Source organism: Syngnathus leptorhynchus, chromosome 12 (assembly GCF_054491065.1).
Source record: "Syngnathus leptorhynchus isolate UIUO chromosome 12, UIUO_Slep, whole genome shotgun sequence".
In the NCBI taxonomy this organism is placed as follows: Eukaryota; Metazoa; Chordata; class Actinopteri; order Syngnathiformes; family Syngnathidae; genus Syngnathus; species Syngnathus leptorhynchus.
In genome coordinates, this window is record NC_141206.1 from 11,363,719 (window position 1) to 11,390,363 (window position 26,645).

The 26,645-nt window shown below is 60.9% G+C and overlaps 4 protein-coding genes across 13 annotated transcripts; 3 read left to right on the plus strand and 1 right to left on the minus strand.

Moving 5' to 3' along the window:
• Positions 1-69: 69 nt before the first annotated feature.
• crybb1 (crystallin, beta B1) lies at positions 70-1,514 on the minus strand. The gene is made up of 5 exons (XM_085927094.1): positions 1,232-1,514; positions 1,009-1,127; positions 746-878; positions 350-492; positions 70-262 (listed from the first exon to the last, which is right to left on the minus strand). The coding sequence occupies exons 1-5, from the start codon at positions 1,349-1,351 to the stop codon at positions 76-78; spliced, it is 702 nt and encodes a 233-aa protein (XP_085783220.1). The 5' UTR covers positions 1,352-1,514; the 3' UTR covers positions 70-75.
• cryba4 (crystallin, beta A4) lies at positions 901-3,846 on the plus strand. Its single transcript, XM_085927092.1, has 5 exons — positions 901-2,687; positions 2,851-2,969; positions 3,041-3,182; positions 3,302-3,444; positions 3,595-3,846. The coding sequence occupies exons 1-5, from the start codon at positions 2,598-2,600 to the stop codon at positions 3,740-3,742; spliced, it is 642 nt and encodes a 213-aa protein (XP_085783218.1). The 5' UTR covers positions 901-2,597; the 3' UTR covers positions 3,743-3,846.
• A 517-nt stretch (positions 3,847-4,363) lies between these two features.
• grk3 (G protein-coupled receptor kinase 3) lies at positions 4,364-14,803 on the plus strand. 3 transcript variants are annotated; one of them, XM_085927090.1, is made up of 23 exons: positions 4,364-4,751; positions 4,870-6,432; positions 7,946-8,022; positions 9,033-9,106; positions 9,174-9,275; positions 9,367-9,441; positions 9,501-9,562; positions 9,652-9,703; positions 9,847-9,938; positions 10,031-10,130; positions 10,192-10,270; positions 10,345-10,475; positions 10,555-10,649; positions 10,740-10,847; positions 11,040-11,106; positions 11,182-11,282; positions 11,345-11,411; positions 11,526-11,621; positions 11,719-11,881; positions 11,957-12,093; positions 12,254-12,295; positions 12,679-12,792; positions 12,899-14,803. In XM_085927090.1, exons 2-23 carry the CDS (start codon positions 6,320-6,322, stop codon positions 13,061-13,063), a joined length of 2,112 nt encoding a protein of 703 aa, XP_085783216.1. In that variant the 5' UTR covers positions 4,364-4,751; positions 4,870-6,319; the 3' UTR covers positions 13,064-14,803. The 3 variants fall into 3 exon arrangements, with proteins under 3 accessions (XP_085783216.1, XP_085783215.1, XP_085783217.1); XM_085927089.1 differs by having other exon boundaries at positions 4,364-6,432; XM_085927091.1 differs by lacking the exons at positions 4,364-4,751; positions 12,254-12,295 and having other exon boundaries at positions 4,776-6,432.
• A 105-nt stretch (positions 14,804-14,908) lies between these two features.
• On the plus strand, positions 14,909-26,532 carry myo18b (myosin XVIIIB). Of its 8 annotated transcripts, none has more exons than XM_085927086.1 (42): positions 14,909-15,441; positions 16,151-16,294; positions 16,542-16,685; positions 16,748-17,047; positions 17,260-17,323; positions 17,392-17,504; positions 17,574-17,741; positions 17,860-18,070; positions 18,173-18,315; positions 18,386-18,486; positions 18,665-18,728; positions 18,807-18,951; positions 19,266-19,436; positions 19,563-19,653; positions 19,766-19,958; positions 20,033-20,113; positions 20,190-20,310; positions 20,379-20,526; positions 20,591-20,774; positions 20,863-21,016; positions 21,119-21,228; positions 21,310-21,375; positions 21,452-21,580; positions 21,653-21,796; positions 21,920-22,009; positions 22,083-22,202; positions 22,262-22,367; positions 22,554-22,678; positions 22,761-22,915; positions 22,990-23,113; positions 23,181-23,375; positions 23,454-23,564; positions 23,639-23,743; positions 23,836-23,994; positions 24,050-24,163; positions 24,245-24,361; positions 24,427-24,510; positions 24,624-24,761; positions 24,833-25,018; positions 25,113-25,246; positions 25,317-25,445; positions 25,536-26,532. In XM_085927086.1, exons 2-42 carry the CDS (start codon positions 16,256-16,258, stop codon positions 26,410-26,412), a joined length of 6,153 nt encoding a protein of 2,050 aa, XP_085783212.1. In that variant the 5' UTR covers positions 14,909-15,441; positions 16,151-16,255; the 3' UTR covers positions 26,413-26,532. The 8 variants fall into 8 exon arrangements, with proteins under 8 accessions (XP_085783212.1, XP_085783214.1, XP_085783210.1 ...); XM_085927088.1 differs by having other exon boundaries at positions 16,751-17,047; XM_085927084.1 differs by having other exon boundaries at positions 17,860-18,315.
• The last annotated feature ends 113 nt before the right edge of the window (positions 26,533-26,645 follow it).

Sequence of the window (26,645 nt, forward strand, 5' to 3'; positions counted from 1 at the left end):
CCATCACCACAAAAAGCCGGCCCGCCAAGCGGCCGCCGGATGAAGGAGTCAGTAGAAATGCGGGGCGTGGCCCTTTCACTTGCTGCCGGCGGCGGGGGCGGTGAGCTCGAAGCACCCCCTCTGGTGGAACTGCATGTCGCGGATGCGGCGCACCGACTGGATCTGAGGCTGGATGGCCGAGAAGTCGTTGCAGTGCCTGTAGTCGCCGCTCTCCAGCAGGTACTGGTAGCCTCGGTAGCCGGGGTACTGGTAGCCCACCCACCTGCGGACCCAGCCAGCGTTCAGCCGCCTGCCTTCAAATGCTTCCTCCAGAAGCCAAACTAGGCCAGCTGCGCTGCGCTGTACTTACGCTCCGCCCGGGACCTTCACGCTGCCCACCCGGTCGCAGAAGCCGTGCGCCCACAGGGTGGGAACGTCGTCCTCCTGGATCTCCATCTTGTTGCCCTTGAAGTCAGAGAGCTCATGCAGGCAGATTTTGTGCTCCAAGCTGTCCTGTCAACATTAGCGTCAGCGCTAAGTCAATGTCCTTTCACCGCTATTCCAATAGTGGCTATTTGAGTCGTTCAACTCGTATTGCGATTAGCGATAGCGTCCAGCTAAACGCTCGGATCGTTGTCAACGTACGTCCGAGCGTCGGCGAGCGCACGTTCCTCGCTGTCAGTAGTAGCGTCGTGACGCTCATTTTGTCAGTGTGTGTGTGTGTATGTGCTCGCCCCTCCCTCCCAAATATGCCGACCGTGCGTACCATGTGGATGGGTCGGAGCGATGCCAGGCAATCGCTGCGGTACGAGTTGCTCCAGGTGTCCCAGCGAGGATACTCTCCCTTCTCCAGGATGAACATCTCCCCACGGAGGTTGGTCTGCTCAAAGGCAACAAAGCTGGAAGAATGGGGGGAGGGGAGGCAGCGGGGATGCCACATGTAGTGGGCGGGCGGGCGAGCAGGCGGGCGGGAGGAAAGGTCGAGGAATGAGCGGCGAAACGTAACGTCGGCAGACGTGCGGATCTTACGGGCCGCTGTCCACGATGATGCTGCGCACTCGCTCCAGGCCTCGCTCGCAAATGTTCAAGCACTCGCTCTGAAGCTCCAGCGAGCGGCCTTGGAAGTTCTCCTGGTCGAACAGCGTCAACTGCAAGACAAAATGCCGAGCTCGGCCGTGCTTACTGGCTCCGCCGTCAAGCCGGCTAATTTGGTTCACCCGACGGGCTGGCGCTAATTGCTCGGCCGACTCACTTTGAAGGTACCCTGGCTGGGTCCGCCCGTTTTGGAGACCTTGCTGGAGGCGGCGGGTGCACCTCCCTTGTTCTTGGCGTCGGCGCCTTGGCTGGAAGCGGACTTGGCGGTCTGAGACATGGCGAGGGGGGCGCTGGGAGGAGCCAATCGAGGAACACGCTTATTCGAGGGATGGGGTTACACAGGGTATAGAAAACTCTGAAAACAAATTGTGATCAAACGACATCAGGAGAGGAGGGATAAACCGCGTCAAAATCCATGACTGATTATCGTAATTGCAATCAATTTGGGGGGGGGGGGGGCAAAATAAGCAGGACGTTGGGATGGGGGAAATGTAGAAAATGCGTAAGCCGAGGTCCAATTGTGGATGCATGTCGTAGGAACCTTTGTCAGGTGGGGCTCTTAGGGGCGGGGCTTGAATGAACGCTTTTTGTGCGCGGGTGCGTCTTCTTACCTGCGTGTGGCGTCGAAGCGGTCTCGCCGGCGTCGTTCACGTTTGACACGGCGGCGGCGCTTTTATAGCCTGGCAAAGGCCGAGGGCGCGCAGAAAGAAAACGCCGCGTCATCACACAGTCGGGCCGGGTCGCGGCAAGCCCTGGAAGCCCCCCCCCCCTCCCCGTGAGGAAAGCGCTGATACTGTTGTTTTGACAGACAGGGAAAGAATGTATAGGGGGGCTAGTCGGGTGTCGCTGCGGGGCCACAATGAGGTCATCCCTCCGTCAGCTGTTTTTTTTCCATTTTCAATGGCGTTTGTTTTCTTTCAAATGAGTGACAGGAAAGCCAAAAGCTTTGATTCTCTTCTCCATTTTATGTATTTTGTTGGGCCTCCTCCTCCTAAAATAGCAAAAGTTGAACTGCGCTCTACGGCAGATTTGCGCCGGGAACGGAAATAGGGCCCCCTGTCTGTACTCCGGCACTAGCATTTAGCATAGCGACAGGGTCCTTTTCTCCAGGCTGGCTAGGTGGCGCAGCGTGCGCAGCGTGCTCCCGAAGCCTCTGGAGCGTTCTCTCTCCCACGCTCCCGGCTCACGAGCCCGTCCGTTTCTTTGGCGCGTACTCGGGCCGGCCCGCTCGGGACGTGGCGAAGCGCTCCCATCACGTGGCCGGCGCCTCGGCTCACACACAAAAGTAGGAGCGAGTGGCCGCTCTTCTTGCTGAGCGGGGCCTTTTGCGGTGGCCCCCCTGCCAGGGAAGGCTTTAAAAGGGCGGGGGGCCCCCCGGCTCCTCTCATTCGCCCTCATCGGCACCAAAGAGCATCGGCGCGAGGTGAGTCCCGGCGAGCCACGCTTCCATCTCGAGCAAGCGGTAAGAAGACGTTGCGAACGAAAAGCCAATGGGAATGTCAGCGGCGGGATGACAAAATCACATGGCTCGCTCGCGTAAGGCTAACCGTGCCGCTCTTCCTCACAGCTACAACATGACGCACCATTGCACCAAATTCTCCGGCCACTGGAAGGTGAGTGCGCCGCCGGCCGCGTAAAATCACGTGACGTGACGGGGCCGGGCGGATCTGGCCCGGACACCTGTGAGCGAGCGAGCCAGGTCGTTAACGCAAAATGACGCGGCGGGGCCAACAAGTAGTAAGTCACGGTCGCAAAATGACGATGACGTTGCGGCAGATCATCGTGTTCGACGAGGAATGCTTCCAGGGCCGGCGCCACGAATTCACCTCGGAGTGCGCCAACGTGATGGAGTTGGGCTTCGAGACGGTGCGCTCGCTGCGCGTGGAGAGCGGCGCGTGAGTGCGCACAACACACGGCCACCCACCCAGCGCCGCAGGCACGCCCTGACCCTTTGCTCTCTTTGCAGCTGGGTGGGCTACGAGCACGCCTCCTTCCAGGGCCAGCAGTTGGTTCTGGAGCGCGGCGAGTACCCCCAGAGCGACGCCTTTGGGGGCAGCAACGCCTACCGCATCGAGAGGCTGACCTCCTTCAGGCCCGTCGCCTGCGCGGTGAGTAAGAGCGGGCGGGCGAGCGAGCGGGCGAGCGAGCGGGCGAGCGAGCGAGCGAGCGGCCCACCCGCCCGCCCGCCAGCCAGCCGCAAAGGTTGAGTGCGCCTGGTGTCCAACAGAACCACCGAGAGTGCCGCATGACCATCTTTGAGCGTGAGAATTTCCTGGCTCGGAAGGGCGAGCTGAGCGACGACTACCCCTCCTTGCAGGCCATGGGCTGGTGCAACAACGAAGTGGGCTCCCTCAAGGTCCAGTCTGGCGCGTGAGTAAAAAAAAAAAGAAATGAGGCGCAGGTGGAACAGGTAGTCCCGTTCTGAGGATACTGTGAACGTTGTGTACTCGAGCAAGCCAAAGGACTCGCGCCTTCCTCGGGTCACACCAACTCCTTGCGCTCGCTGCCTTGTGTCCCCAGCTTCGTGTGCTACCAGTACCCCGGTTACCGTGGTTACCAGTACGTTATGGAGTGCGACCGCCACTGCGGCGAATACAAGCACTTCAAGGAGTTCGGCTCGCACTGCCAGACGCCTCAGATCCAGTCCATCAGGCGCATCCAGCAGTAGAGGCCCGCTCGATCCGGCCCGTCCCGGCTCGGCCCGGTTGCCAGGCACCTCTGCCCCGCTCCGCTCCGCCCCTCCCCTCCCGCAACCACAATAAAGCGTCCTTCCTAAACATGCCTGCGCTCCTCTCGTGTCGTCCTTCGCGCGGGATCGAGGGCGCTCCATCCCGGGTGGGGCTCGCTCGCTAACTTTGGACGGGCAGGAGGGAGGAAGATGGATGGAATCCTCCGGTTGCAGTGACACCGCTTGCTCGGCCGGCAAACTCACAAGCGTCGGCCGGCCGGCGCCAAACACGATTTGTGGGGGGCGATTTGGCACATTGATCGATGAGGAGCGCGCGCACAAAACTGCTGGACCAGAAGCCGACCTAAAGTGTAAAAAGTCATTTTTTTTGGTGTGCTATCTCTTCTCTTTTTTTTTTCCCCGATGCACTCCAAATGTGTGCTGTGTTTGTCCTGCTCATCACTTCAAAAGCAGCCCCAAAGTCAATCAGTAGTCCTTCTCGCGTTGCATGTCTGCCATCTAGCGGTGGGTGAATGAATGACTCCAATCAACTCCTGCATACTGAGTGACATATTCATCCCCCGCCCCCCTCTTTTTCAAATATTTTCTCGGACGGACTTTTTTTCCGGGATTCGTTACCTGGATGATTCCACATGTGCCATTGTAATTTCAAGAAGGGAATATGCGTGCGAACGGGAAGGAGAAGGAAAAGTCCCGCTTGATGTATTGAAGAAAAACGAAAGAATCCAAATGAGCCACGCTCGAGGGCCTGAAAACGGGTTCCGCCCGTCTTTTATTTGTTTCTCGGTGCTGTGCCGACACCTGTTCCCAGTATTTCGCTTTCCCTATTGACTTTGCCCAGCGGCTAAACATTGACGGATTTGAACGAGTCACCTTTAAACTGGGAAGGGAACAGGAACCAGTGTCTCCAAAAAGGATGCTTCGAAGACACGCTCGAAAATGACGTCATCGGTAGTCTGTTGCACTTGTTCGTCATCAAAGTATTAAGGTGAACTTAACGTACGAAAGTCCCATTTAACACTCAAAAAGGTTTTCTACCCAACCGAACACGGATCCGGCTCCGTCTAATGAGCCACTCCGTGTTTTGTCGTCCTCTTCCGCCGCAGTGGGAGGAAGTGAAGCCACCAGAAACGGCTGCAGCAGCAGCAGCAGCCGCCGCCGCCGCGCCATCGAACAAAAATCGACCAAAACACGCAAGATAGCAGCCGTTGCCACTGCCGCCGTGACATATTCGCTGCCGGAACCGGGCAGCGACCAGCGTCTGCTTCGTGAGCCCGACGGATAAAACCTGAGCCGGACAGAGGCGTCCCCAGCTCGGCCAGCCGTTCGGAAGGAGTCGCGCGCACTCGTCGAGCCCCCCCCCCCCACACACACACACACTTCCCTGCCGTGTGTCGGTCGGGACGCGCCCGCCCAAAGCCCCGTTGGTCTCCCAGGTGGTCTCCCAGGTGCCCTTTGCTCTTTTTCATGATTATTATCGCCGCCATTTGCGTCGCGGAGGGAGGCAAAGTTGAGCAAGTAAAGTGCAGCCGCGCGCGCGCGCGCCCCCTCTCGTCGCCGCTGAAGCTCCCCTAAGCGCTATGGAAGCTGTCTGGCCCCGTTGACGTCGCTTGGGACGCCCGCGCGTTGCGCAGGCCGCCCGATTCCCCCCAAACCTAACACGCGCGCGCGCACACACGTCGGCTACCTGCCTGCCGGGTCTCCCGCTAGCCTAGCGTGTTAGCTCCACGGCAAGCTTTTTTTCAGTGGGAATCTTTATTGACAAATTGTTCTCAGCACGCGACGCTGTGGAGGCGACGGCGCCTTAGCATCCTGGCTAGCCCCGATGCTAAGGCAACATCGCCGTCGTAACGTTTAGCTGCCTAGCTAGCCGCGTGCTAACGAGCTCAGCGAGCGAGCATCGCTGTCGTTCGTGTTTAGCATCCTGACGCGAGCTCGCAAGGAGGACGAGGCTCGTTACGCGGCCCGGGAGACGACGTCGGTGCGGGCGGGCGGGCGGACGGACGAACGGGCGGGCGGGCACGACTGACTGACTGACTGTTTGTGGAATGCAAACGAGGCTCCCTCGCGCGTGTTTACTCGCTGGGGGGCATTTGCTTTACGACGAGAATCTTTTCTATTTTTTCCTTTTTTCGGGGGGGTTGCTTTAAAGGCGCAACAGCTGGCGGATCTTTTCAGCTTGTCGACCGGAGCAAACGCGCACCGTGTGAAAGCCCGCCCGCCAGCCAGCCAGCCAGCCAGCCAGCAGCTCGGTCGGCGTGGACCTTGTCTTCGGGGCTTGAAAGGGGACACATGCTGTATCGAGCCGGCAGGATCCCTCAGGACACTTAATGGGATTACGAGATCGCCGATTGAACGTTCACTGAAGACAGCCAGCGGCATGACACGCTGAGGGAGCCGCGCGGACATTCGCAGGAACTCAGTCCAGCCCGGCAGCAGCAGTACCAGCAGCAGCAGCAGTAACAGCAGCAGCACCCCCCCCCCCCCCCAGATGCTGGTCCCATCTGGCGTCGGAGGAGCCCCGCGTTTGTGAACGACTGTCGAGCGAGCGTGAAGATGGCCGACCTGGAGGCTGTGCTGGCTGACGTCAGCTACTTGATGGCGATGGAGAAAAGCAAGTCAACCCCCGCCGCCAGAGCCAGCAAGAAGATCATCCTGCCCGAGCCCAGGTACAACTCAAATTTGTCAAAGCACGTGACGGCCTGTGCGCCAAGGTCATTTGCATCTTCATTGTCTTGGGGACACCAAATGAGGCGCAGCACGCACAAGCGTGCATTTTAACACCACACACACACACACACACACACACACACACACACACACACACACACACAGGCCCGCGCAGAGGCAATCTTTGTATCCCGGCAGCCCGGAGCGCGACTCTGGCCCGTCCGAACGTTGCCTGATCCGCTTTCAGTGCATGACTCGAAATAATTTGACGGCGACCAAATTGCATCCCAAACGACCGCACATCGGGAAAGCTGCCTGACAGCTGGAACTTTAAACGGCACCAAAGTCGAGCAAGTTTATTCCGGGGGGGGGGGGGGGGGGGGGGGCAAATCACACGCTGATATACGCAACGCAACAACCCGTATCGGACCGAGCCTGACGGCTTTGCGTGATCCGAGGCTTCCTGGCAACAAAATAGCAGGATGCCTTGCTTGCTTGCTTCCTCCATCCCTCTCTTTCTCCCTTGCTTGCTTGCTTGCTTGCTTGCTTGCTTGCTTCCTCCATCCCTCCATTTCTCCCTTGCTTGCTTCCTTGCTCCCTCCCTCCTCCCGTTCTTTCTTCCTTCCTTCCTTGCTTGCTTTCTTCCTTGCTTCCTCCATCCCTCTTTCTCCTTCTTCCTTCCTTTCTCGCGTCTCTCTCTTCCTCTGTAACTTTGAGCCAATAACGTGCAACAGGTCGCCGGCGCTCGAGGATTAGCCGCACGGCGGGCGCTAATCGCCCGAGGTTATTCTCGGCACCCGCGCGCGCGCGCGATTCCCGCATTTGAAGAGTTCCTCGTTTCCAACGGCGACCCAAAAAAAAGGGCCCGATCAAACGGAGGCGCAGCGAATTGTCGAGCGGCAAACGAACGTCCACGTCTACCTGAAGCAAGAAGAAGGCTTTCAGAAAGGCACGCTGATTGTTTTCCACGGCCTTCTCGCGGGCGGGCCGGCCGGCGTCATGTGTTTGACGTGTCAATATTGAAAGGCGCGTTTGCACAGCGACCGGTCTGGGCGCCTCTGGCCTGTTGACGCTCGGCACGGGTCGAGCCGCTCGCTGTTTGTCTTTCTTAAACGACTTTGGGGCCGGCCGCCATTTTGCGCTACGACTTCCGGCGCCGGTCGATGATGGCAATGAGGAAGAAAGGCGGCGGCGATGACGACGGCTGGTTTGGCTTCCGCTTGGTCGTCGCGTGACCGCTCGGCGGCCTGTCAATCAAAGGGCTGGGTGGGGGGGAGCCCGCTGTTGCCGTGGCGACTATCTCTAAAGAGGAAGTTTGTGTGTTCATCCAGAAAATGCAGACAATAACAAATGTTTCCGATTGTCAGCCAAAAGGCGGCGGGCCGTTTTTGTCAATGTTGGAGCCATTTTGGTCACGGCCGGCCGGCTGGCTGGCCGGCCAGCCAGCCAGCCGCGGGTCCCGTCTGTCTCGCTCGATGACGACTGAAACGCGCTTCCCTTTTGTGTCCTCAGCATCCGCAGCGTGATGCAGAAATATCTGGAGGAGCGTGACGAGCTCACCTTTGACAAGATCTTCAACCAGAAGATTGGTGAGTGCCCCCGGCGGCCTTGCTTTTCCGCTTTTGTAACCAGCCGTGTCACGTTACGCAAGGGGAAGTTGAACGAACGTTTGCCGCCAGCCGAGAAGGAGGAAAACATTGCCGCCGCTGCTCGGGGCTACTTGCCGTGCAGCCCGCCGCCAGCCAGCCAGCCAGCCAGCCAGCCAGCCAGCCAAGCAGCCCGCCCGCTCCTCGACGATGTACCCTTAGACCGCGTCGTGAACGGAATTTGCGGCCATTTGCAAACAATTGATTTGAGTGCGGAAGAAATACGTTTTGGAAGTAGTGGGAGAGCTACGTGCCGCTACGTGCGCGCCGCCATCTTGGACTCTTTTCATGTTGCGCTAGTGCGTCCGTCTTTCTGTGCATTTTCTTCTTTTTCGTTCCCCTTGTTGTTCTTGTTCTCCGTCTGCCTTGGCGTCCCCCCTCTCCGTCTGTCAGACTTGTGGAATGGATGATGGAGAGTCGTGGGTTGCCAGGCAACTGCGGTTGCCACGGCGACGGGACCCGTAGAAGAACGCGTGCGCGCGCGCGCGTCTTAACTGGGCGATGGGGAGAAATGAAATTGACGGAAAGAGAAATAAAGCCATGAGAAAAGGGAGCGGCGGGAAACGGGGCCGGCAGGCCGGCTGGCCGACCGGACGTTAGGTGTCAAGTGGTTCCCGCCGGGCGGAGGCGCCATTTGCAAACTCTCAATTGGGCCAGTGCGCTCGCTCACACCAAATGTTGCGTTGGGTTATTTCCGTCCTCTGTTGTTTGCCGGCCATCTTTTTTGGATGAGCCCCGCCCCCTGTGTGCTCACCCATTCGGACGGCAACATGCGTGTCTTGAGCGTGTCATGTTTTGTGATTGCATTAGTCTGCTTTTCGCCACCTGTGTGTGTGTGTGTGTGTGTGTGTGTTTTTGTTTGCGCGCGCCCACACGTGTCCGCCCGCCCGGGCCAGCTGTCACTCGGGTGCGTCCGAGCGGCGGGTTGACCGTGTCACGTGACTTGTCGGCAGGCTTCCTGCTCTTCAAGGACTTTTGCACCAATGAGATCGACGAGGCCGTCCCGCAGCTCAAGTTCTACGAGGAAGTCAGTCTCCGTCGGGCTCCGGTTTTGGGTGCGACCCGGCGCCGATCCCCGTTTTGCTCTCTCGCAGATCAAAGAGTACGAGAAGCTGGACTCGGAGGAGGAAAGACTCAGTCGCAGTCGTCAGATCTACGACGGCTACATCATGAAGGAGCTGCTGTCGTGTTCGCACGTGAGGACCCGCCCGCTGGTAGAGCCGCCCTCTGGTAGAGCCGCTCGGGGGGGGCCCCGGCTGACACTTGGGTTTTTGCTTTCCCTCTCAGCCCTTCTCCAAAAAAGCCGTGGACCACGTCCAGAGTCATCTGGCCAAGAAGCTGGTCCCCCCCGCCCTTTTCCAGGTAGGCCAACCCCCCCTTCCCCGCCCCCCTCCGGCATGACGCCAACATGTGTCCGACAGCCCTACATCGTGGAGATTTGCGACAGCCTGCGGGGGAGCATCTTCCTCAAGTTCATCGAGAGGTGAGAGAGAGAGAGAGAGCCCCGCCAGCCGCCATACCTCCCTCCGTTCTCGCTCACTTCCTCCTCCTCCTCCTCCTCCTCGTCCGCAGCGACAAGTTCACCAGATTTTGCCAGTGGAAGAACGTGGAGCTCAACATCCACGTGAGTAGCGCACGTTGACTCGCTGGCAGGGAGGGGAGGGGAGGGGACACGCCACGCCAGGTCAGGTCAGGGCGAGAGCGTCGACACCTCGTCCCGTGAGTCAAGGGCCCCATCTGGCCTTTCTTGGTGTCTTTTGTCGGCAGCTGACAATGAACGACTTCAGCGTCCACCGCATCATCGGTCGCGGCGGCTTCGGCGAAGTCTACGGATGCAGGAAGGCCGACACGGGAAAGATGTGAGCCCGGCTCGGTCGAGCGCTCTCGTCACACGCGGGTGGCGCCATCTGCCGTGGCGGTTACGTGACGCGCTTTGTCGCTCCCGACGCAGGTACGCCATGAAGTGTCTGGACAAGAAGCGCATCAAGATGAAGCAGGGCGAGACGCTGGCGCTCAACGAGAGGATCATGCTGTCGCTCGTCAGCACGGGGGTGGGTGAGCCGCCCCGGGGGCGGGGCACGAGGGCGGGGCTAACCTGCGCCTTCTCGCCAGGACTGCCCGTTCATCGTGTGCATGACGTACGCCTTCCACACGCCCGACAAGCTCTGCTTCATCCTGGACCTCATGAACGGTAAGCGCGCCAACGTCGGCGAAGTCGCTCGTCGTGCCGTGGCGTTGAACCCGACCTGCGCTCGGCGGTGGCAGGCGGCGACCTGCACTACCACCTGTCGCAGCACGGCGTCTTCAGCGAGAAGGAAATGCGCTTCTACGCCGCCGAGATCATCCTGGGCCTGGAGCACATGCACAACCGCTTTGTGGTCTACAGAGACCTGAAGGTAGGCCCCGCCCCCACACGCGCGCCCCGCCCCACCCCACCCACACCTCTGCTCTGCTCTGCCCCGCCCTGCCCCGCAGCCCGCCAACATCCTGCTGGACGAGCACGGTCACGTCCGCATCTCCGACCTGGGCCTGGCCTGCGACTTCTCCAAGAAGAAACCGCACGCCAGCGTGTAAGTGGGGCCGGAGGGAAGGCCAAGTGGCGAGCGTGCGTGCGTGCGCGCGTGCGTGCGGCAGGCGCGCTAAGCTTGGGCCCGTTGCAGGGGCACCCACGGCTACATGGCCCCCGAGGTTCTGCAGAAGGGGACGGCGTACGACAGCAGCGCCGATTGGTTCTCGCTGGGCTGCATGCTCTTCAAGCTGCTTCGAGGGTAAGTCCGTCCAGAAGAAGACAAACACATTTGCTCATGGGAGCGTTGGCCGTCTGCACGGGAGTGAAACTTTCTATCCAGAGTGTCACGTCACGTCACGTGGCTTTGAGTGCGGCGGTGCGGTGCTTTGCCTCGCCTCGCCTCGCCTCGCCGCCATCTCCGGACAACTTTGATGTGTGTGTGTGTCCTCAGGCACAGCCCGTTCAGGCAACACAAGACCAAAGACAAACACGAGATTGACAGGATGACGCTGACCATGGTAAGAGAAACTGTGGCGAGCTCAACTTTAGCTGCGGCGCTTCATCTCGCTCCTCTCCCGTCCCGCCCGCATCAGAACGTGGAGCTCCCCGACTCGTTCACCGCGGAACTGAAGGAACTCCTGGAAGGGCTCCTGCAGCGCGACGTTTCCAAGAGGCTGGGCTGCCAGGGTCGAGGGTAAGCCCAATCTTCACGTCTGCTCGCCAGCTCAGTCACGCTCACCGCACGCTGTCCATCAGAGCTGCGGAGGTCAAGGGACATCCCTTCTTCAAGGGCCTGGACTGGCAGCAGGTCTACCTGCAGAAGGTACGCACGCAGGCAGGCAGGCAGGCAGGCAGGCGCGCACGCGGCAGGCAGGCCGGCAGGCCGGCCTCCCTCTTCGGCCCTTCGCTCGCTCAAGCGCAATGCGTGTGCGCGCAGTACTCGCCGCCGCTCATCCCGCCCAGAGGGGAAGTCAACGCCGCCGACGCCTTCGACATCGGCTCCTTCGACGAGGAGGACACCAAGGGCATCAAGGTCAATGGGATGCCCGGCAAACGCAGGCACACAGAAGCGAGTCGCAGAGCAGAGAGACCAACGAGTGCGTCTTTGGTGCCTTTGTGTCATCCCTCAGCTGCTGGACAGCGACCAGGAGCTGTACAAGAACTTCCCGCTGGTGATTTCTGAGCGTTGGCAACAGGAAGTGGCCGAGACGGTCTACGACGCCGTCAACTCGGACACGGACAAGAACGAGGCCCGCAAGAGGGCCAAGAACAAACAGCTGGGACACGAGGAAGGTCAGGACCCGGCCGGCTCGGCCGCGAACCGACCGGCGGAACTAACGGATGACCTGCCCTTCTCTCTGGCCGCAGACTACGCGCTGGGCAAGGATTGCATCATGCACGGCTACATGCTCAAGTTGGGGAACCCCTTCCTCACGCAGTGGCAGAGGCGCTACTTTTATCTCTTCCCCAACCGCGTGGAGTGGCGAGGAGAGGGGGAGTCGCGGGTGAGTGGGCCGCATGCCGCTGACGGACCACGTCTGTGCTGTGAGCGAGTGCAGACGCTCTCACTGTCTGTGTGTGTGTGTGTGTGTGTGTGTGTGTGTGTGTGTGTGTGTGTGTGTGTGTTTGTGTGCGTGCATGCGTGCGTGTGTTGAACACGCAAAGGAAACATGGCTGGCCAAACACTTGACGCAGCTCAAAGACTCGGTGAGTGTCGTAGGCTCGTAGACTCCGGCCCCCGCCACGCCTTGCCGGCCACGCCCGTGCTAGCTCAGCAGCTGCCTGTCGTGGCGCCTTTGACCTTTTCTATCTCTGAGCCTCAAAGTGAGCTCAGGCTGGCAAGCAACGAGAGGGCGGAGCCAGCCGCTCCTTTCGAGAGCGGCGTAGCGTAGCGTAGCGTAGCCAACGCAGCCAGCGCTCGGCGCCCAAAACGCCCTGGACAAGTCTCCAGTTATCTTACGGGCGTCTGCCGCTTGCGCTGCCTTTGAGCGGCTAAAATGTAAGCGTGTGGCTAGGCTCGTTGGTCTTCGCCCGCTTTATGCCAGCTGGCGCGTGATCACGTGATCGACGGGCTCTTTTTGCCCTCCCAGCAAAACCTTCTGACCATGGAGCAAATCGTGTCGGTGGAGGAGACGCAGATTAAAGACAAGAAGTGCATCCTGCTGCGCATTAAAGGAGGGAAGCAGTTTGTGCTGCAGTGTGAGGTAACGCGCATGCACGCACGCACGCACGAACATACGCTGACACCCATAAATGCCCGCGTACACCCAAAACGTTGGCGAGCGACACTGAGACGCGTGTCGGCCGCAGAGCGACCCCGAGTTGGTGCAGTGGAAGAAGGAGCTGACGGAGGCATTCAGCGAAGCTCAGAAGTTGCTGCGCCGCGCGCCCAAGGTCATCGGCAAGAGTCGCACCGGCGGAGTGGTGGAGCTCTCCAAACCCCCCCTCACGCACCGCAACAGCAACGGCCTGTGAACAGAGACACATGCACTCATGCACACACATGCACACACACACACACACACACACACACTCACACACACACACTAGCTCATTTTTCCCGCCGGCCGTGGAGCGGAAGCAGCATGTGAAGAACTTTGCATGAAGCCCCACCCCCTCAGCGGGCCACCCGTAACACCCCCACATCCCTGCCCTCCCATCATTGAAGCAAAGACCGCAGGGGGGCATCGCACACCCCTTGTCCCGCCCCGCCCTTCCCGTCTCTCTCCGTGTATTCCAAGTGCATCAAGTGCCAACTCTTACTCACGGGGCGGGTGGAACATTCCGCTGCGGGCGGGAAGCAAGAAGTGGACGGACTGGAGAGCTTTCACTGCGGCCTCTCGCTATACAAACTGATACTTGTATATTTGTCCTCAGTGTTTGCATCAACATCTGTGCGGGGCGGGGCTGGCTGGGACAGGAAGTAGTCACAAGTAGTAGAGCACAGCGGTGCCGTTTTCCCTCCGAAAAAGGGAAGTGAACTCTGAAAGTCTACCCTGGTGACGCTCAGCGCTAGCCAGCCACGTTAGCATCCGAGCCAATGCTAAGAAACCTCCCAGAGCTTGTCGCTCTTCGTCCGATGCTTCGACGACAATGTCCTAGAATGTTGCACAACATGCGTGTCCGGCTCCGGTCCCGGCTTTGGACGCCCGTCCGTCCGTCCGTCCGTCCGTCCGTGTCTAGCCAAAAGGTAATAGAGCATTCCGGCGTCAAGTAGGGTGCCTTCACCTCCGAGGCGTGCGGTGCGGCCAAAGAGCTCCCGTGACCATTGGGTCTGGAGGGAACAAACATTCCGACGTGTACTCCAATGTCCCGAGACATTGTCCAGGAATGTTCTAGCACCTTGCCGTAGCGCGGACAAAGGCCATCCGTCGAAAGCTCCGAATGAACGTTTTGCAACGACAGCGATAACAACGGAGACGGACGTACGCCGGCCGGCCGGCCTGCCGGCCCGCCCGCCGTTTCCATCGGCAAATATTCCGCAATATTTCGTCGTCAAATGTTGTAGAGGAGTCCAAAATAAAGAGTCTGGAATGATGTGCAGCATTCTAGAATGTTTTTTTCACAACAAGTCGGGAAGGACATGGGAGTCGTACAATATGTTAATACTCGGCAATCCGAATGCAAACACGGGTTTCAGGCTCGAGGCTGTCCGACGTTCCAGGATGAGTGTTCTACCGCATTCCAGATCTTTCCCGACGTTCTCCGGGCTGCTCCCGAGCGGCAAGGACTTTGCGAGCGTGCTTAGCCTGACGTGTGGTTAGCTAGCACGCGAGCTCACGGGCTTGTTTGTTTTGTTTGTGGGGGGTTGGGCGTGGCCAAGGGTGCTCACCTCTCAAAGTGACTTGACTTTTGGAGCATTTTCAATTTGCGTTTGCGCGCCTTTTTCTAGCATCACCCGCTAACTCGCTACATGCTAGTCTCAATGTGCCAAACGGAGGCGACGGGAAGCCTCGACCAGATGGCGGCCTCGGAAACCAATCGGGCGCCGCGGTCGCCGCCTTGACGCTGTCCGGACGTTGCGGGAGCGCAGCGACAAAATTCAAGCTCAACTAAATAAGACAAAAAGAAATATATGTGTATAAGAAAGCTTTGGGTTTATTTAAGAGATTTTATGTAGGAAAAAGCGGAGAAAATCGGGGGGATTTTATTGTGATTTTTTCTTTCAGATGTTTGTGGTGATCAATCTTGCACATAAAGACTTTGAGAACAAAAGCCTCCTGCGCCCTTTTTATGAGAGAGAGTTCAATTGTTTGTGGGCCCCCGCCACTTGGCTAGTAAAAGCTTTTCAAACCGGTTCTGGGATACAGCTCATCTATGAACCATGTTGTCAATCAGATAAGAATGGCTCATGAGCAAGCAGCATTGCGCGTGCGCGTGACAAGTGCGCCGCCGCCTCACATGACCCCCCCCCCCGCCTTTCCTTTCCTTCGTTCCTCGCGTGAGCCAGCTGCGGCCGTCACTCATTTCGTTCGTGTGAGGCCTTGGTCCGTTTACCCGGGCAGCCAAACATGCCGAGCGTCGGCCCTCAAAAGTCGTCAAATGAGGACTGTTTCGGGCTTCTCGAACATTCCCCATCCGTGTTGACGCGTTCACGTTTCAAACAGACCCGTCGGCACCCGGCCTGCCGACCGGGCGGCACCCCTCCAGAAAAAAAAAAAAAAAAAAAAAGTGCTCTCAGCCAGCCCCCCCTCGGATTTTATTTATAGGACATGTCTGTTGCTTGTCAAGAGTCACGCCACTCGGACACGCCAGGCAGGCAGGCAGGCAGGCAGGCAGGCAGGCATTTGAACGGCTCGCTCGCTCAATCCGTCCAATCGTCGAATCCTCTCCTCGAGTAGACGTCTTTGAAGGTAACCTCGCTCAATTGTTTCGACTGCAATTAACTTGGACTCGACTTGTCACTTTTTTCGACCGAGATTTGGATTGTTCGACGGTTGCGGTTACCCGGCGGGTGAAGTGGGAGGAGCCAAGCGGCCCAAATGAAAGAGTCTGCCGCCTGAGTTCCATTCCAAAATTCGCCTCGCCGCGCGCGCTTGTACCATGAGCTGCAAACCGTCAACCTCTCTGGAAGGAAAAGTCCAACAAAATGGACGGACAGGCGCTCGCTCGCTCGCTCGCTCGCCACCAAAGAAAGAAAAAGGGGCAGGGCCTTTGGCAGGCAGGCAGGCGGGCGGGCGGGCGGCGTCACAATTCCACCTTGCCGGAGATCGATAGATAAAAAAGAAACTATCTGAAATTCCAAACGGATCAGAATCCAATGGTCAAGTAAAGAATCCAATCTTAGAAAACAGGTGTCAACACGCGGGGCTCGCTCTCTCTCTCGAGAGGGCCTAGATGAGCCTCACAACCCACCTGATCATTGGAAACAGGTATCGAAGCCCTGGTGACCCGACGGGCCGGGACGAGACGGGACTTTGACACCATGCGGTTTGTGTCTCGATGAGTGCCCGCCCCTCCGGGATCAAAGCGTCCGGCTAAAAACGTGTTGACTGAAACTCGAGCGGCATGACTGGGACGGGACGATGTTGACGTACGTGTGTGACATGTGGTCGCCGTCAGGTCTGTGACATCCACCGGACGGCCGTGCCTCTGACCCCGCCTTTCCCCCCCTGCACTCCTTCAACCCCACCCAGTCACCCACCCACCCGTCACTGGCGCACAAACATGGCGCTGTCATCACGCTTAAAACTTTGGGAAAAGAAGGTGCGCTCCATGCATGTGCGTGTTTGTTTGTTTGTGTGTGCTCCAATAATTCCATAGTCACCAGGACCGTGTTGTCCAGCTCCAAAGTCACGAGGTCAATGTTCCAAACAATTGTAGTCAGACTAACCTCGTGTCACAGCTTTGGAACATGAACTCGCTAGCGTGGTCGCGTGACTCACAAGCCACTACTACTGATCATCCGTCCGCATCCTACCGCTTTGTGCTTTGACGGCCGACGCGGCCGCAGATTCAGGAGGAGAAGCATCCGGCGCCGGCCCCCGTCCCCCCGCCCCCTCTCTCGGCCCTCCCGGGCGGTTTCCTCAAGCAGCTGGTGCGAGATTCCGAGAAGGAAAGCAAGCAAAAAGAGCCCGACGTCAAAGATGACAAAACGGTACGTGTCGGGGGGGGGGCAGCACGTGGAGAAATCTTAGCAGCTCGTCGTTTTCCCTCCAGCAGCCGAGCAAGCTAAGCGACGACCTGGTGCAGCAGTTCCTGCTTCCCGACCAGACTCCGCCCATCCTGGAGGCGGAGATGCTGCTCCGAGCAGAGAAGCGAGCCGCCGCCGCCGGCCCCGCCCTCTCGCCCCGCCCACCCTCATCCCAGAGGAGCGCCGGCGAGACGGAAACCCGACGGGAGGCGTCCGCCGGAAGCGAGAGCCCCGAGCCCGTTCTGCGGGAGGAGGAAATGGAGGAACGTCAGGAACCCGAAGGAAGTCTAGCGGACGCGGCTGGAATGGAAGGTGACAGGCAAGAGGTACTTCTTCTCTTCTTATTGTGCCCAGCCCAAACAAATAGAGCAAAAAAAAGTAGGTAGTCTCTCTCCAATGTGGCCGCTCGCTCCAATGCTAGCTTTTGCCGAGCGCTCCTCCTTTCCTTTCCTTTGCATTGCATGCGCCGGTCTATGCTATCAGCCAGAGAAAGTCGGCCGAGCAACAAAGCCCGGGTGTGTGCACGTGCGCTTGTCAGGTGAAGGACGTGTGGTACGAGGCAGGCGCCGTTTGGTACGTGCACAAGGACGGATTCACGCTGGGTAAGGAAATGCACGGCGGCTCCGTGCCAGGCTGACCATCATGAGCACGTGACCATCCCGCGTTGCAGCCACTCTGCTGAAGCCTGACGAAGGGACGCCCGATCTCCCCCGAGGCCACGTGAGACTCCGCCTCCACGCCGACGGTTCGCTAATAGACGTGGCCGAAGACCGCGTCGACAAGGTCGGTGGGACGGTGCAACCGTCTTATTCTTTTCCAAAGTCTTTTCTGAACAAATGGCAACACCCTCAGTGCAACCCCCCCCACCTGGACCTGTGCGAGGACCTGAGCGAACTGGAAAGCGTCAACGAGAGCAGCGTGCTGCACACGCTAATTAGCCGCGCTAGGGCTAACATGCCGCTAACCCAAGCCGGGCCCAACCTGATCAACTTGTGGCCTCCGCTGCAGACCTCCAGCAAGGTGACGCACGGCGCTTTGCGTGAGCGGGCCGGGCCCGGGCTGGGGCCCAGGCTCTGGCTCTGGCTCTGGCTTTGGCTCGTCAGCGACGTGTGAGCTCGGCGTCCTTTTGCGCCGTCAGGCCCCCAAGTCCCGCGTTGGCGAGGCGTGGTGGGACGCTCCGCCCGCTCTGGCCGCCCTGGTCAAGCGGGTGTACGTGTCGCTCGTGGACTCCCGTCGGGACCACTGCGTGTGCGCGGTGGGTCGCAGCGGCACCGGCAAGACGGCCGCCTGCCGGGCCTTCGCCGTGGCGCTGCTCAAGCAAGCCGGAACCGCCGGACCCAACATGAGCGGTCAGTGCCCCGACGCTAACACTCGACACGTGTGCCATGATGGAAAATTGGGAAGCCTACTGCTATTGCTACTGTTGCTGCTGCTGCTGTGTTATTTTCCAGTGGCTCGCGTGCAGGCCATGTTTACGGTCTTAAAGTCTTTTGGCTGCGTGACTTCGGCGCACAGCGAGGCCTCGTCGCGCTTCGCCACGCTTTTCTCCTTGGACTTCAACCACGCCGGACGAGCCGCCGCCGGACACCTGCAGGCGCGCAACCGCGTCGCCAACGGCTCCGACCCTGGACGTCGAGACTGACCTTTGTCTTTTTCCGCCTCAGACCGTGATGTTGGACAAATGGCGAGTTTGTCAGATGACGGCAGGAGAGAGCAACTTCCTGGTCTTCTCGCAGCTGCTAGCGGGACTAAGCGCGGAGATGAGGCGAGTGCTAACGAAGGCTGCCGTAGCATCGGAGCGGACCGCGACGCCAGCTTTGGTCAACGGCGCTGAGTTGTCTCTGGATGATGCTAAAGAAAGAGGCCGCTCTCAATATTGCCCGGATGCCAATGGCACCATAGGGATGAGGATGCCAAGACTAACGCAGCGGCTTCCTCGTCAGGTCGGAGCTGCAGCTCCATCAGCTTGCCGAGCGGCACGCCTTTGGCATGGCCCCCCCTACCAAGGTACCCGGCCGGCATCGGCCTCGTCGGCGCCCTTTGAGCCGCCGTCCCTCCCGCCGCCAACTGTCCGTCTGTCGCCAGGTTGAGGAAAAACAGCGAGCCTCCGTGGCCTTCGCCAAGCTGTTGGTCGCCATGGAAACGCTGGGCTTCAGCGCCAGCGAGCAGAAGGCCATCTGGCACGTACTGGCCGGGATTTACCATCTGGGGGCCGCAGGGGCCTGCAAAGGTAATTGCAGATGATTGATCCTGAAGCAGCAGGTCTGCGTGTGGTAGAAAGCCTCACCACTCAACCCACCGTCACGAGGAGAACGAGCAGGAGCAGGAGCACGAGCAGGAGCATTGCTTTGTCATCCAAATGGCTCTCTTGCGAGCATTACCGTTAGCAGTGCCGAGAGCATCGGCCTCGATGATGTTGACATCCAGCGTCCCTTGGGGCGTCCACCATCCTCACGAGTGTTCTTAATCGGATCTTTGTCAACTATTTTCATCCTCGCTCACCCGAAGGCTAATTGTGTGTGTGTGTGTGTGTGTGTCCACCAGTGGGGCGGAGACAGTTTTTGAATTTTGACAGCGCTCAGGCAGCTAGCTCTGTGCTAGGCTGCGAGGGCGAGGAGTTTCACACCTTGGTCTTCAAGCATCACCTCAGGCATCTGCTGCGGAAGGCCACCGGGAGCGCCGGAGAACACAGCGACGTGTCCCAGCCTGAAGAGGGTGAGCCTCGTGCTATCGCGCGCTGATTTGTGCTAGCGGCCGGTGGGACCAGGTTGCTAAGGCGTCTGCGCTTCGCTTCCCGGCGCGGCTCCTTCCGTGATCACGTGACCTCATTCTTGCCGTCAGGTCCCAGGCTGACGGCGGCGCAGTGCCTCGAAGGGATGGCGTCGGCTCTCTACGAAGAACTTTTCACTGCCGTGGTGTCGCTCATCAACAGGTGGTTGATAAAGGCTGTGTGTGTGTGTGTGTGTGTGTGGGCGTGCGTGCGTGCGTGCGTGTAAGGCTCCGCCCACCTGTATGTTAGTGTCATATGTTGCACGTGCACGCAGATCCCTGAGCGGGCAGCAGTTGGCGCTGGCGTCGGTCATGGTGGCGGACGCGCCAGGCCTGAGGAACCCTCGCCACGCGGCGCAGCAGCGAGCGGCCGACTTGAGCGACTTCTGTCACAACTACCTGCAAGAACGACTGGCGCACTATCGATACGCGCACACCTTCACAAACAGCCAGGACATCTATGCGCAGGTGAAAGACGCCATCTGCCGGTCAATCGCTCAGACACGGCGACATTGGGTCACACTGGGGCTGAATGCGCGCAGGAGAACGTTCAGGTGGAGCTGGAATGTCCCCAGAGCAAGCCGGCCGACGTGGTGTCCGCCATCGACCAGCCGGCTCCTCAGGTGTGCTGAGCGAGCGGCTAACCGACGTGACACCGGTGGCGGCGTCACTCACGCGGTCTGCCTGCCTGCCTGCTAGGTGCGCGCGGCAGGCGACGCCCCTCGCGGTCTGCTGTGGGCGCTGGACGAGGAAATGTGGACGCCCGCGTCCGGCGAGGGCGCCGCCCTGGAGCACGTGTGCCGTCATTTCAGCGACAGCGGTAAGCGTTAGGGTGACCTGTGAGCGTGACGGATGACCATGACGCGGCACGCGTGTGGCTCCCTCCAGTGCGTCAATGCGAGCAGCCTCTGCACTGTGAAGTTCAGCACTTGGCGGGAAGCGACGGCGTCCGCTACGACCTCAGCGGATGGTTGGACAGGCTGCGCGACAATCCGGCCGCCGGCAACGCTGGCGAACTGCTGCGCAACTCCCACGCGTGAGTAGCGGTAAATTTGTGCACAAACCAAACGATAGGTCGCCATTGCCCGCGTGCTCCCCAGCGTACCGGTCAAGTCGCTGTTCACGCCAAGCGGGCGGGCCAATCCGGCTTGCGGCGGCGTGTGCGGCCTGGAGGGCTGGAGCCAGCGCTCCCTGCAGAGGAACAGCATCGTCCGCAAGACGCTGAGCGCCGGCACGGCGGCGCTGCGCAGACACTCGCCGTGCATCGCCGTCAAGCTGCAGGCCGTGAGCGAGCGCCGCCCCACGCACTCCTGCGCCCGCCCGCCCGCCCGCCGTCTATCTGAGCGCCTGTGTCTGCGCCCCGCCTCATCAGGACGCCCTGGTCAACGTGCTGCGCCGGGCCAGGCCCGTCTTCCTGCAGTGCATCGGCACCGAGGCGGACGCCGCCGGCGCCTTTGACACGGCCCGCCTCAGAGCGCAACTGGAGGGCGCGCAGACGCTGGCCGTGCTGCGCGCGTACCGCACAGGTCAGCCCGCCCGCCCGCCAGCCAGCCAGCCAACCCAGCAGCCAACCCACCAGCCTCCACCTCAGCTTGCTGTCACGCTCACGTGCTTTGTGTCGTAACCAGGCTACCCGGATCACATGGCTCTGAGCGACTTCCGCCGCCACTTCCAGGCCTTGTCTCCGCCCATCATGAAGCGCTACGCCTCCATGTTTGTCAGCCACGACGAGAGGAAGGTGGGTCACGCGGCAGGCAGGCAGGCAGGCACACCTCGGACGCTCTTCGGCCAACCAAGCACGTCTTCTGGCCCTTTTCAGGCCGTGGACGAGCTGCTGGCCGACTTGGACCTGGAGCCCAATAGCGTGGCGGTCGGCGCCAGTCGGGTCTGAACGCCGGCCCTTTTGGGGGTTTCCTGTCACGTGCTCAACTGTTTTTTTGTTGTTTTTGGCTTCCCGTCAGGTGTTCATGAAGCGTGGCGTGCTGCGCCACCTGGAGGCCCAGCGGGACCTGCAGGTGACAGGCTGGCTGGTCCACCTTCAGGCGGCCTGCGCCGGTCACCTGGCCAGGCACAAGTACCGCACGCTCAAGGTCGGCCACGGCAGCCGAGACGCGCCAGCGGCACATGGTCTCAGGTGACCTTTGTTTGGCCCGCGCACGCAGGTGCAGCACATGGCGGTGCAGTGCCTCCAGAGGAACCTGCGGGTGCTGCGCAGCGTGTCCAAGTGGAGCTGGTGGAAGCTCTTCTGCCGGGTGCGCCCCCTGCTGGATGTCAACATGGACAACGAGAGGCTACGGGCCAAAGAAGTACGCACGCACACGCACACACATGCAGACACGGCAAAAAAAGCAGGCGGCCTCATCGCCCACTGGAGGATTCCCAATGCGTGCCACCGGCCACGTCGAGTCAAGCCTGCGCGACCATTTCAGGAGGAACTTTCGGGCCTGAGAAGACGTTTGGAAAAGTCCGAGAAAGAGCGCAACGACTTGCGACAAACGGTGGACGCCTGCGAAACCAAAGTTAGTGGCCGGGCGCTCGCTCGCTCGCTCAGGCGGCGCCGTGCGCACTGGCATAACCTTGGCGTACGCGCAGCTGACGGCGGTGACCTCAGAGCTGAGCGACGAGCGTTTCCGCGGCGACGCGGTGGCTCGGGCTCTGGACGTGGAGAGAGCAGAGAGGCTGAGGCTCGGCAAGGAGAACAAGGATCTGCAGGTGAGCGGGCGCCGGCCACCCGTCAGCGAGCATCACTCAGTGAATGCTGCACCCCTTAGGCCCGCCTGGACCACTGCACGCTTGCCATGGAGACACTGGAAAAGAATCTGGAAGTGGAACGTCAAAGGATTCGCACGCTGGAGAGTCGGCAATTGGCGGGAACAGGTCGGTTGTTATGCTTGCTTATGGTTGTTGAGTTCCCGCTGGTGGTGTTCCTCAAAGAGACACGGAACGGACCCCGAGAGCTAGCGGTTAGCCGGCTGGCTCCTGAAACGTTTGACTTTTCATTGATCGACAAGCACATTTCAAGCTCGCTCGCTCGCTCGCACGCCTTTATTTGCCGGTTCGCAGAGAGTGAGCTGGCCCTGCAGCTGGAGTGTTGCCAGACGGAGGCCGACTTCCTTCGCCGACGTCTGCAGCAGACGGAAGAGAAGGCCATGGCCGAGCGGGACGCGCGGCAGCAGGCGGACGCCAAGGTCGGCTGCGACCAAAAGTACCCGCTTCGCTTCCGAGGTCTCACGCCCGCCCGCCCGCCCGCGCGCATGCGGCGGCCGGCAGGTGGCGTCCTTACAGGATCAACTGGACCAGTCCAAGCGCGCGGCGACGGAGCTGAAGCGCCACAGCCGACGCCTGGACCACGACTTGCACGACGCCAGGGTGATGACTGACAACCTGCGCAATCGGACCCACCAGCTGGAACGCAAACAGCGACGGTGCGTGCCCTTCGCGTCACCTCGCCACTTTCCGATATCATTGGGCTGGGCTAGGCTAACGCTAACGCTCTCAGATTTGACTGCGAGCTGGCCGCGGCGTTGGCGGAGGCGGACGGCGAGCGGGAGCTGAAGGACAAAAGCCAGCAGGAGAACGCCGCGCTGGGGGTGCAGATTTTCTCGCTGCGCCGAGACCTCCAGGTGAGCCCGCGGGAGGGACGACGCGCAATCCGACGCGCCCGGCCCGACCCTTTGCCCGCGTCGGCAGGAGAGTCGAGCGGAGGCGTGCCGCCTCCAGCGGCAGAAGGACGAGTTGTGCAGTCAGATCCGCGACCTCAGCGTCCATCTGACAACCGAGTCGCTGCCCGAGCTGAAGAAGCAAGCGCGGCGTCTGGAGGGCGTGGCCAGCGAGAGGGCGGAGGAGATCGCCGCGCTGAGCGCCACCGTGGAGCGCCACCGGCAGGTCGCTTTCGCCGTTCTTGTCCTTTGGCTTGACGCCGGCGGAGCGATAAGCGGACGGACGGGGCTGTCGCTCTCTCAGGTTCACGTGCGCACCGAGTTGGAGATGGCTCGGGTGAAGCAGATGCACCAGAAGGAGCTGGAGGACAAGGAGGAGGAGTTGGAGGACGTGCACAGGTCGTCACAGAGGCGGGTGCGTGGCCGGCCGCGTTCGCCCGCGTCGTCGGCGCCCGCCCGCCCGTCACGGTCATTTTGTCATGGCGCCAGCTGAGGCAGCTGGAGATGCAGCTGGAGCAGGAATACGAGGAGAAGCAGATGGTGCTTCACGACAAGCAGGACCTGGAAGCGCTGGTGGCCACGCTGTGCGAACAGGTCTCGTGCACACGTCACGCCCGAGCGGTGGCGCCTCGTCTCGCCCGAGCGGTGGCGCCTCGTCTCGCCTCACCTGGCCTCGCCTCTTTCAGGTGGGCCACCGCGACTTTGACGTGGAGAAGAAGCTGAGGCGAGACCTGAAGAGGACTCACGCCTTGCTGGCCGACGCCCAGACCCTGCTGGGCGCGGGACAAAGCCGCAAGAGTCCCGACGGCGGGAGCGCCGAGCAGCTGGAAAGACTCCACTGTCAGGTTTGTTTGCGCGGCCGGATGCACGGATGCCTAGTCCGGCTGGATCTGCTTCTAGTTGGAGGAGAGCGAATCCCGACGCCGGGAGGCGGAGGCCGCGCGGAGCACCTTGACGCGGGAGCTGGAGGACTTTCACCTTCAACTGGAGGACGTCTGCAAGCGGAAGACTCTGGTCAGAAACATCTTTGCCCTCCATAGAGCAGAACCAGAACCGGAAGTGGCGACCAATGAGAGCGAGCGTTTGTTTTCCCAGGCAGATGAAGAGCTCTGCATCCTGCGGCGGGAGAAAGTCGACCTTCTGAAGCGTCTGGAAGAGGATCAGGACGACCTCAACCAACTCATGAAGAAGCACAAAGCGCTCATTGCGCAGGTAGCTCACTGGCGCCTCCCCGGTCTGTCCGCTTGTCCTCTCAAGCCTCACCTTTGTCCCGGCAGTCGTCCGGCGATATCTGTCAGATCCGAGAGTTGCAGGCGGAGCTGGAGGAGGTGAAGAAGCAGCGACACGGGCTCCAGGAGGAGGTAGCCGCCGCCGTCGCGAACACCACCGTGCAGATGGCGTTGTCCGTCATGTGCCTGCCTGCCTGCCTTCCTTCCTTCCTTCCTTCCTTCCTTCCTTCCTTCCCGCTTGACAGCTCCAGCAGCAGGCGTCCAGGCTGCGCTTCCTGGAGTCGTCCACCGTGGGGCGCAGCATCGTCAGCAAGCAGGAAGCGCGGGTGTGCGACCTGGAGAACAAGCTGGAGTTCAGCAAAGGTCAAGTCAAAAGGTTTGAGGTGAGCCCATTGGGTCGCCAACCTGTCGACTGGTGCTGGAGCCGGAATCCGACACCCGCCCGTGTCAACAGGTGCTGGTGCTGCGGCTGCGCGACAGCGTGGTGCGCCTGGGAGAGGAGCTGGAGCAGAGCGCGCAGTCGGAGGCTCGCCAGCGCGACACCGCTCGCTACTTCCAGCAGCGGCTCCAGGACCTGCGCGTGGAAATGGAGGAGCTGGACCGACGGCAGCAGGAGAGCAGCAGAAGCCGCATGGAGCTGGTGAGTGAGGCCCACCACGCGGCCTCGCTTGCCGTGCCCTGCCGTGCCCTGCCGTGCCCTGCCGTGCCCTGCCCTCACCTCCGTGCCTCACCAGGAGATGCAGGTGGAGGAGCTGACGGCCATCCGGCAGACCTTGCAGGCCGACCTGGAGACCTCCATCCGCCGCATCGTGGACCTGCAGGCCGCCCTGGAGGAAGTCCGCTCCAGCGACGACAGCGACTCCGACAGGTGACGTGAAACGTTTCAGCTCCGCCCGAGCGGGCTGACTTTTGCTCACGGACGTCCTCTGCACTGACAGGGAATCCGGCAGGGCGGAGGATGCTTCTTCGGCTTGGCGAGAGACAGCCTCGCCGCGTGGCGGCGGCACCCCCGCCGGCCAGGCGGGGCGCCGCTCGCCGGCCGATTCCTGCGGCTCGCGTACTTTCCGGTAAGACCGCGTGCGAGTAGTTTGTGAGTGACGTTGGAACAGCTTTGGCGCTCAGCGTCGTGAGTCGGGTCTCGCGTTTGCCACGTGCAGCTCCTTGGAGGACCCGGACGAGAACGACTCGGGCACGGGGGGGCGTCCGGGAGGAGAACTCAGCAAGGCGGCGTCCTCGTCGGCGCTGTCCGAGCTTCTGGAAGGACTTCGCAAGCGGCGAGCGGGCGGCACTGCCGGCACTGCCGGCGGCGAGGTGGGGGGCGCGCTCTCGCTCGGCGTTTATCAACCCACGGCGGCATCGACCCTGCGCCGCCGGGCCTCTGCGCTCTCCGTCGCATCGGGGGAACTTCCGGAAGCGCGCCCGGGCATTCTGAAGCCGACCTCACCCCTCCTGCCCCGCTCGGCCGCGTCCTCCGCTACGCCGCCCTGCGGCTCAACGGCACCGACGCTGCCCCGCCTCTCGTTGTTGGCGTCCTCGCTCGCCCGACGCCCCTCTTCCCCGAGCATCCCAGAAGAGGACCGGGAGCAACGTCGGCGCTCCCCAAGTTTGCTTTTGGACGAGGCCTCCGAGGGCATCCCGGCGCCCCGAGGCGTGACGTTCCAGAACCGGCATCTCCTGGGCGAATGGGACGCCTCCGACCTGTCCGACGTCCCGCCCGCCATCCGTAGAGCTCGGTCGGCCGGCAGCCTGTGCGGCAGCCCGTCCGGCAGCCTCGCCGGCAGCCTGGCCGGCTCGGTACGTGGCGGCCGCCGGACGCTCAGCGTCCGTTTTGGGGATCTGCCTCCCTCCACTCGGCGTGGCAGGGATTCCGCCACGGAGTCGTCCGGGTCCGGAAGCTCGGCGGAAAGCCGTGAGCCGACGCGGCCCCGACGCAGTCGGGACCAGCCGAGGGGAGAGCGGCTGGAAGCCGAGGGCAGCGAGGGCGGCGACGTGGCCTCCGTCATGAGGAAGTACCTCAACAAGGAAAGCGACTAAGCAGCTCTTGGCAAGTTGGTTGGAGTCACTCGCCTGTTTTGTGTGCCTAAACAAGCAGAAGTTGATGCCTGTCACGCGAGTGAGTAGCTTGGAATAAAAAGCAAACCTTCTTGTCACCGACTTCACGTGCTCGTCGTCCCTTTTGTCACTTTTGGAATCCAGCAAGCGTGTGGGATGCTTGGCAAGGTGCAGTGAGGTCCTGTAGACGCTAGGGGGCGCTGGCCTACGGAGGA

Coding starts and splice junctions, on each gene's coding strand:
- myo18b (XM_085927080.1), top strand. CDS start 16,256: ATGGCGCTGTCATCACGCTTAAAACTTTGGGAAAAGAAG. Junction 17,505..17,573: donor CCGAAGACCGCGTCGACAAG/GTCGGTGGGACG, acceptor CAACACCCTCAG/TGCAACCCCCCCCACCTGGA. Junction 24,362..24,426: donor ACAAAGCGCTCATTGCGCAG/GTAGCTCACTGG, acceptor TTGTCCCGGCAG/TCGTCCGGCGATATCTGTCA.
- crybb1 (XM_085927094.1), bottom strand. CDS start 1,351: ATGTCTCAGACCGCCAAGTCCGCTTCCAGCCAAGGCGCCGACGCCAAG. Junction 1,128..1,231: donor CCAGCCAGGGTACCTTCAAA/GTGAGTCGGCCG, acceptor TTTGTCTTGCAG/TTGACGCTGTTCGACCAGGA. Junction 493..745: donor CGCTCCGACCCATCCACATG/GTACGCACGGTC, acceptor TAATGTTGACAG/GACAGCTTGGAGCACAAAAT.
- cryba4 (XM_085927092.1), top strand. CDS start 2,598: ATGGCTCGCTCGCGTAAGGCTAACCGTGCCGCTCTTCCTCACAGCTAC. Junction 2,970..3,040: donor CTGCGCGTGGAGAGCGGCGC/GTGAGTGCGCAC, acceptor CTCTCTTTGCAG/CTGGGTGGGCTACGAGCACG. Junction 3,183..3,301: donor TCAGGCCCGTCGCCTGCGCG/GTGAGTAAGAGC, acceptor GGTGTCCAACAG/AACCACCGAGAGTGCCGCAT.
- grk3 (XM_085927089.1), top strand. CDS start 6,320: ATGGCCGACCTGGAGGCTGTGCTGGCTGACGTCAGCTACTTGATGGCG. Junction 10,271..10,344: donor CATCCTGGACCTCATGAACG/GTAAGCGCGCCA, acceptor CGGCGGTGGCAG/GCGGCGACCTGCACTACCAC. Junction 11,107..11,181: donor ACAGGATGACGCTGACCATG/GTAAGAGAAACT, acceptor CGCCCGCATCAG/AACGTGGAGCTCCCCGACTC.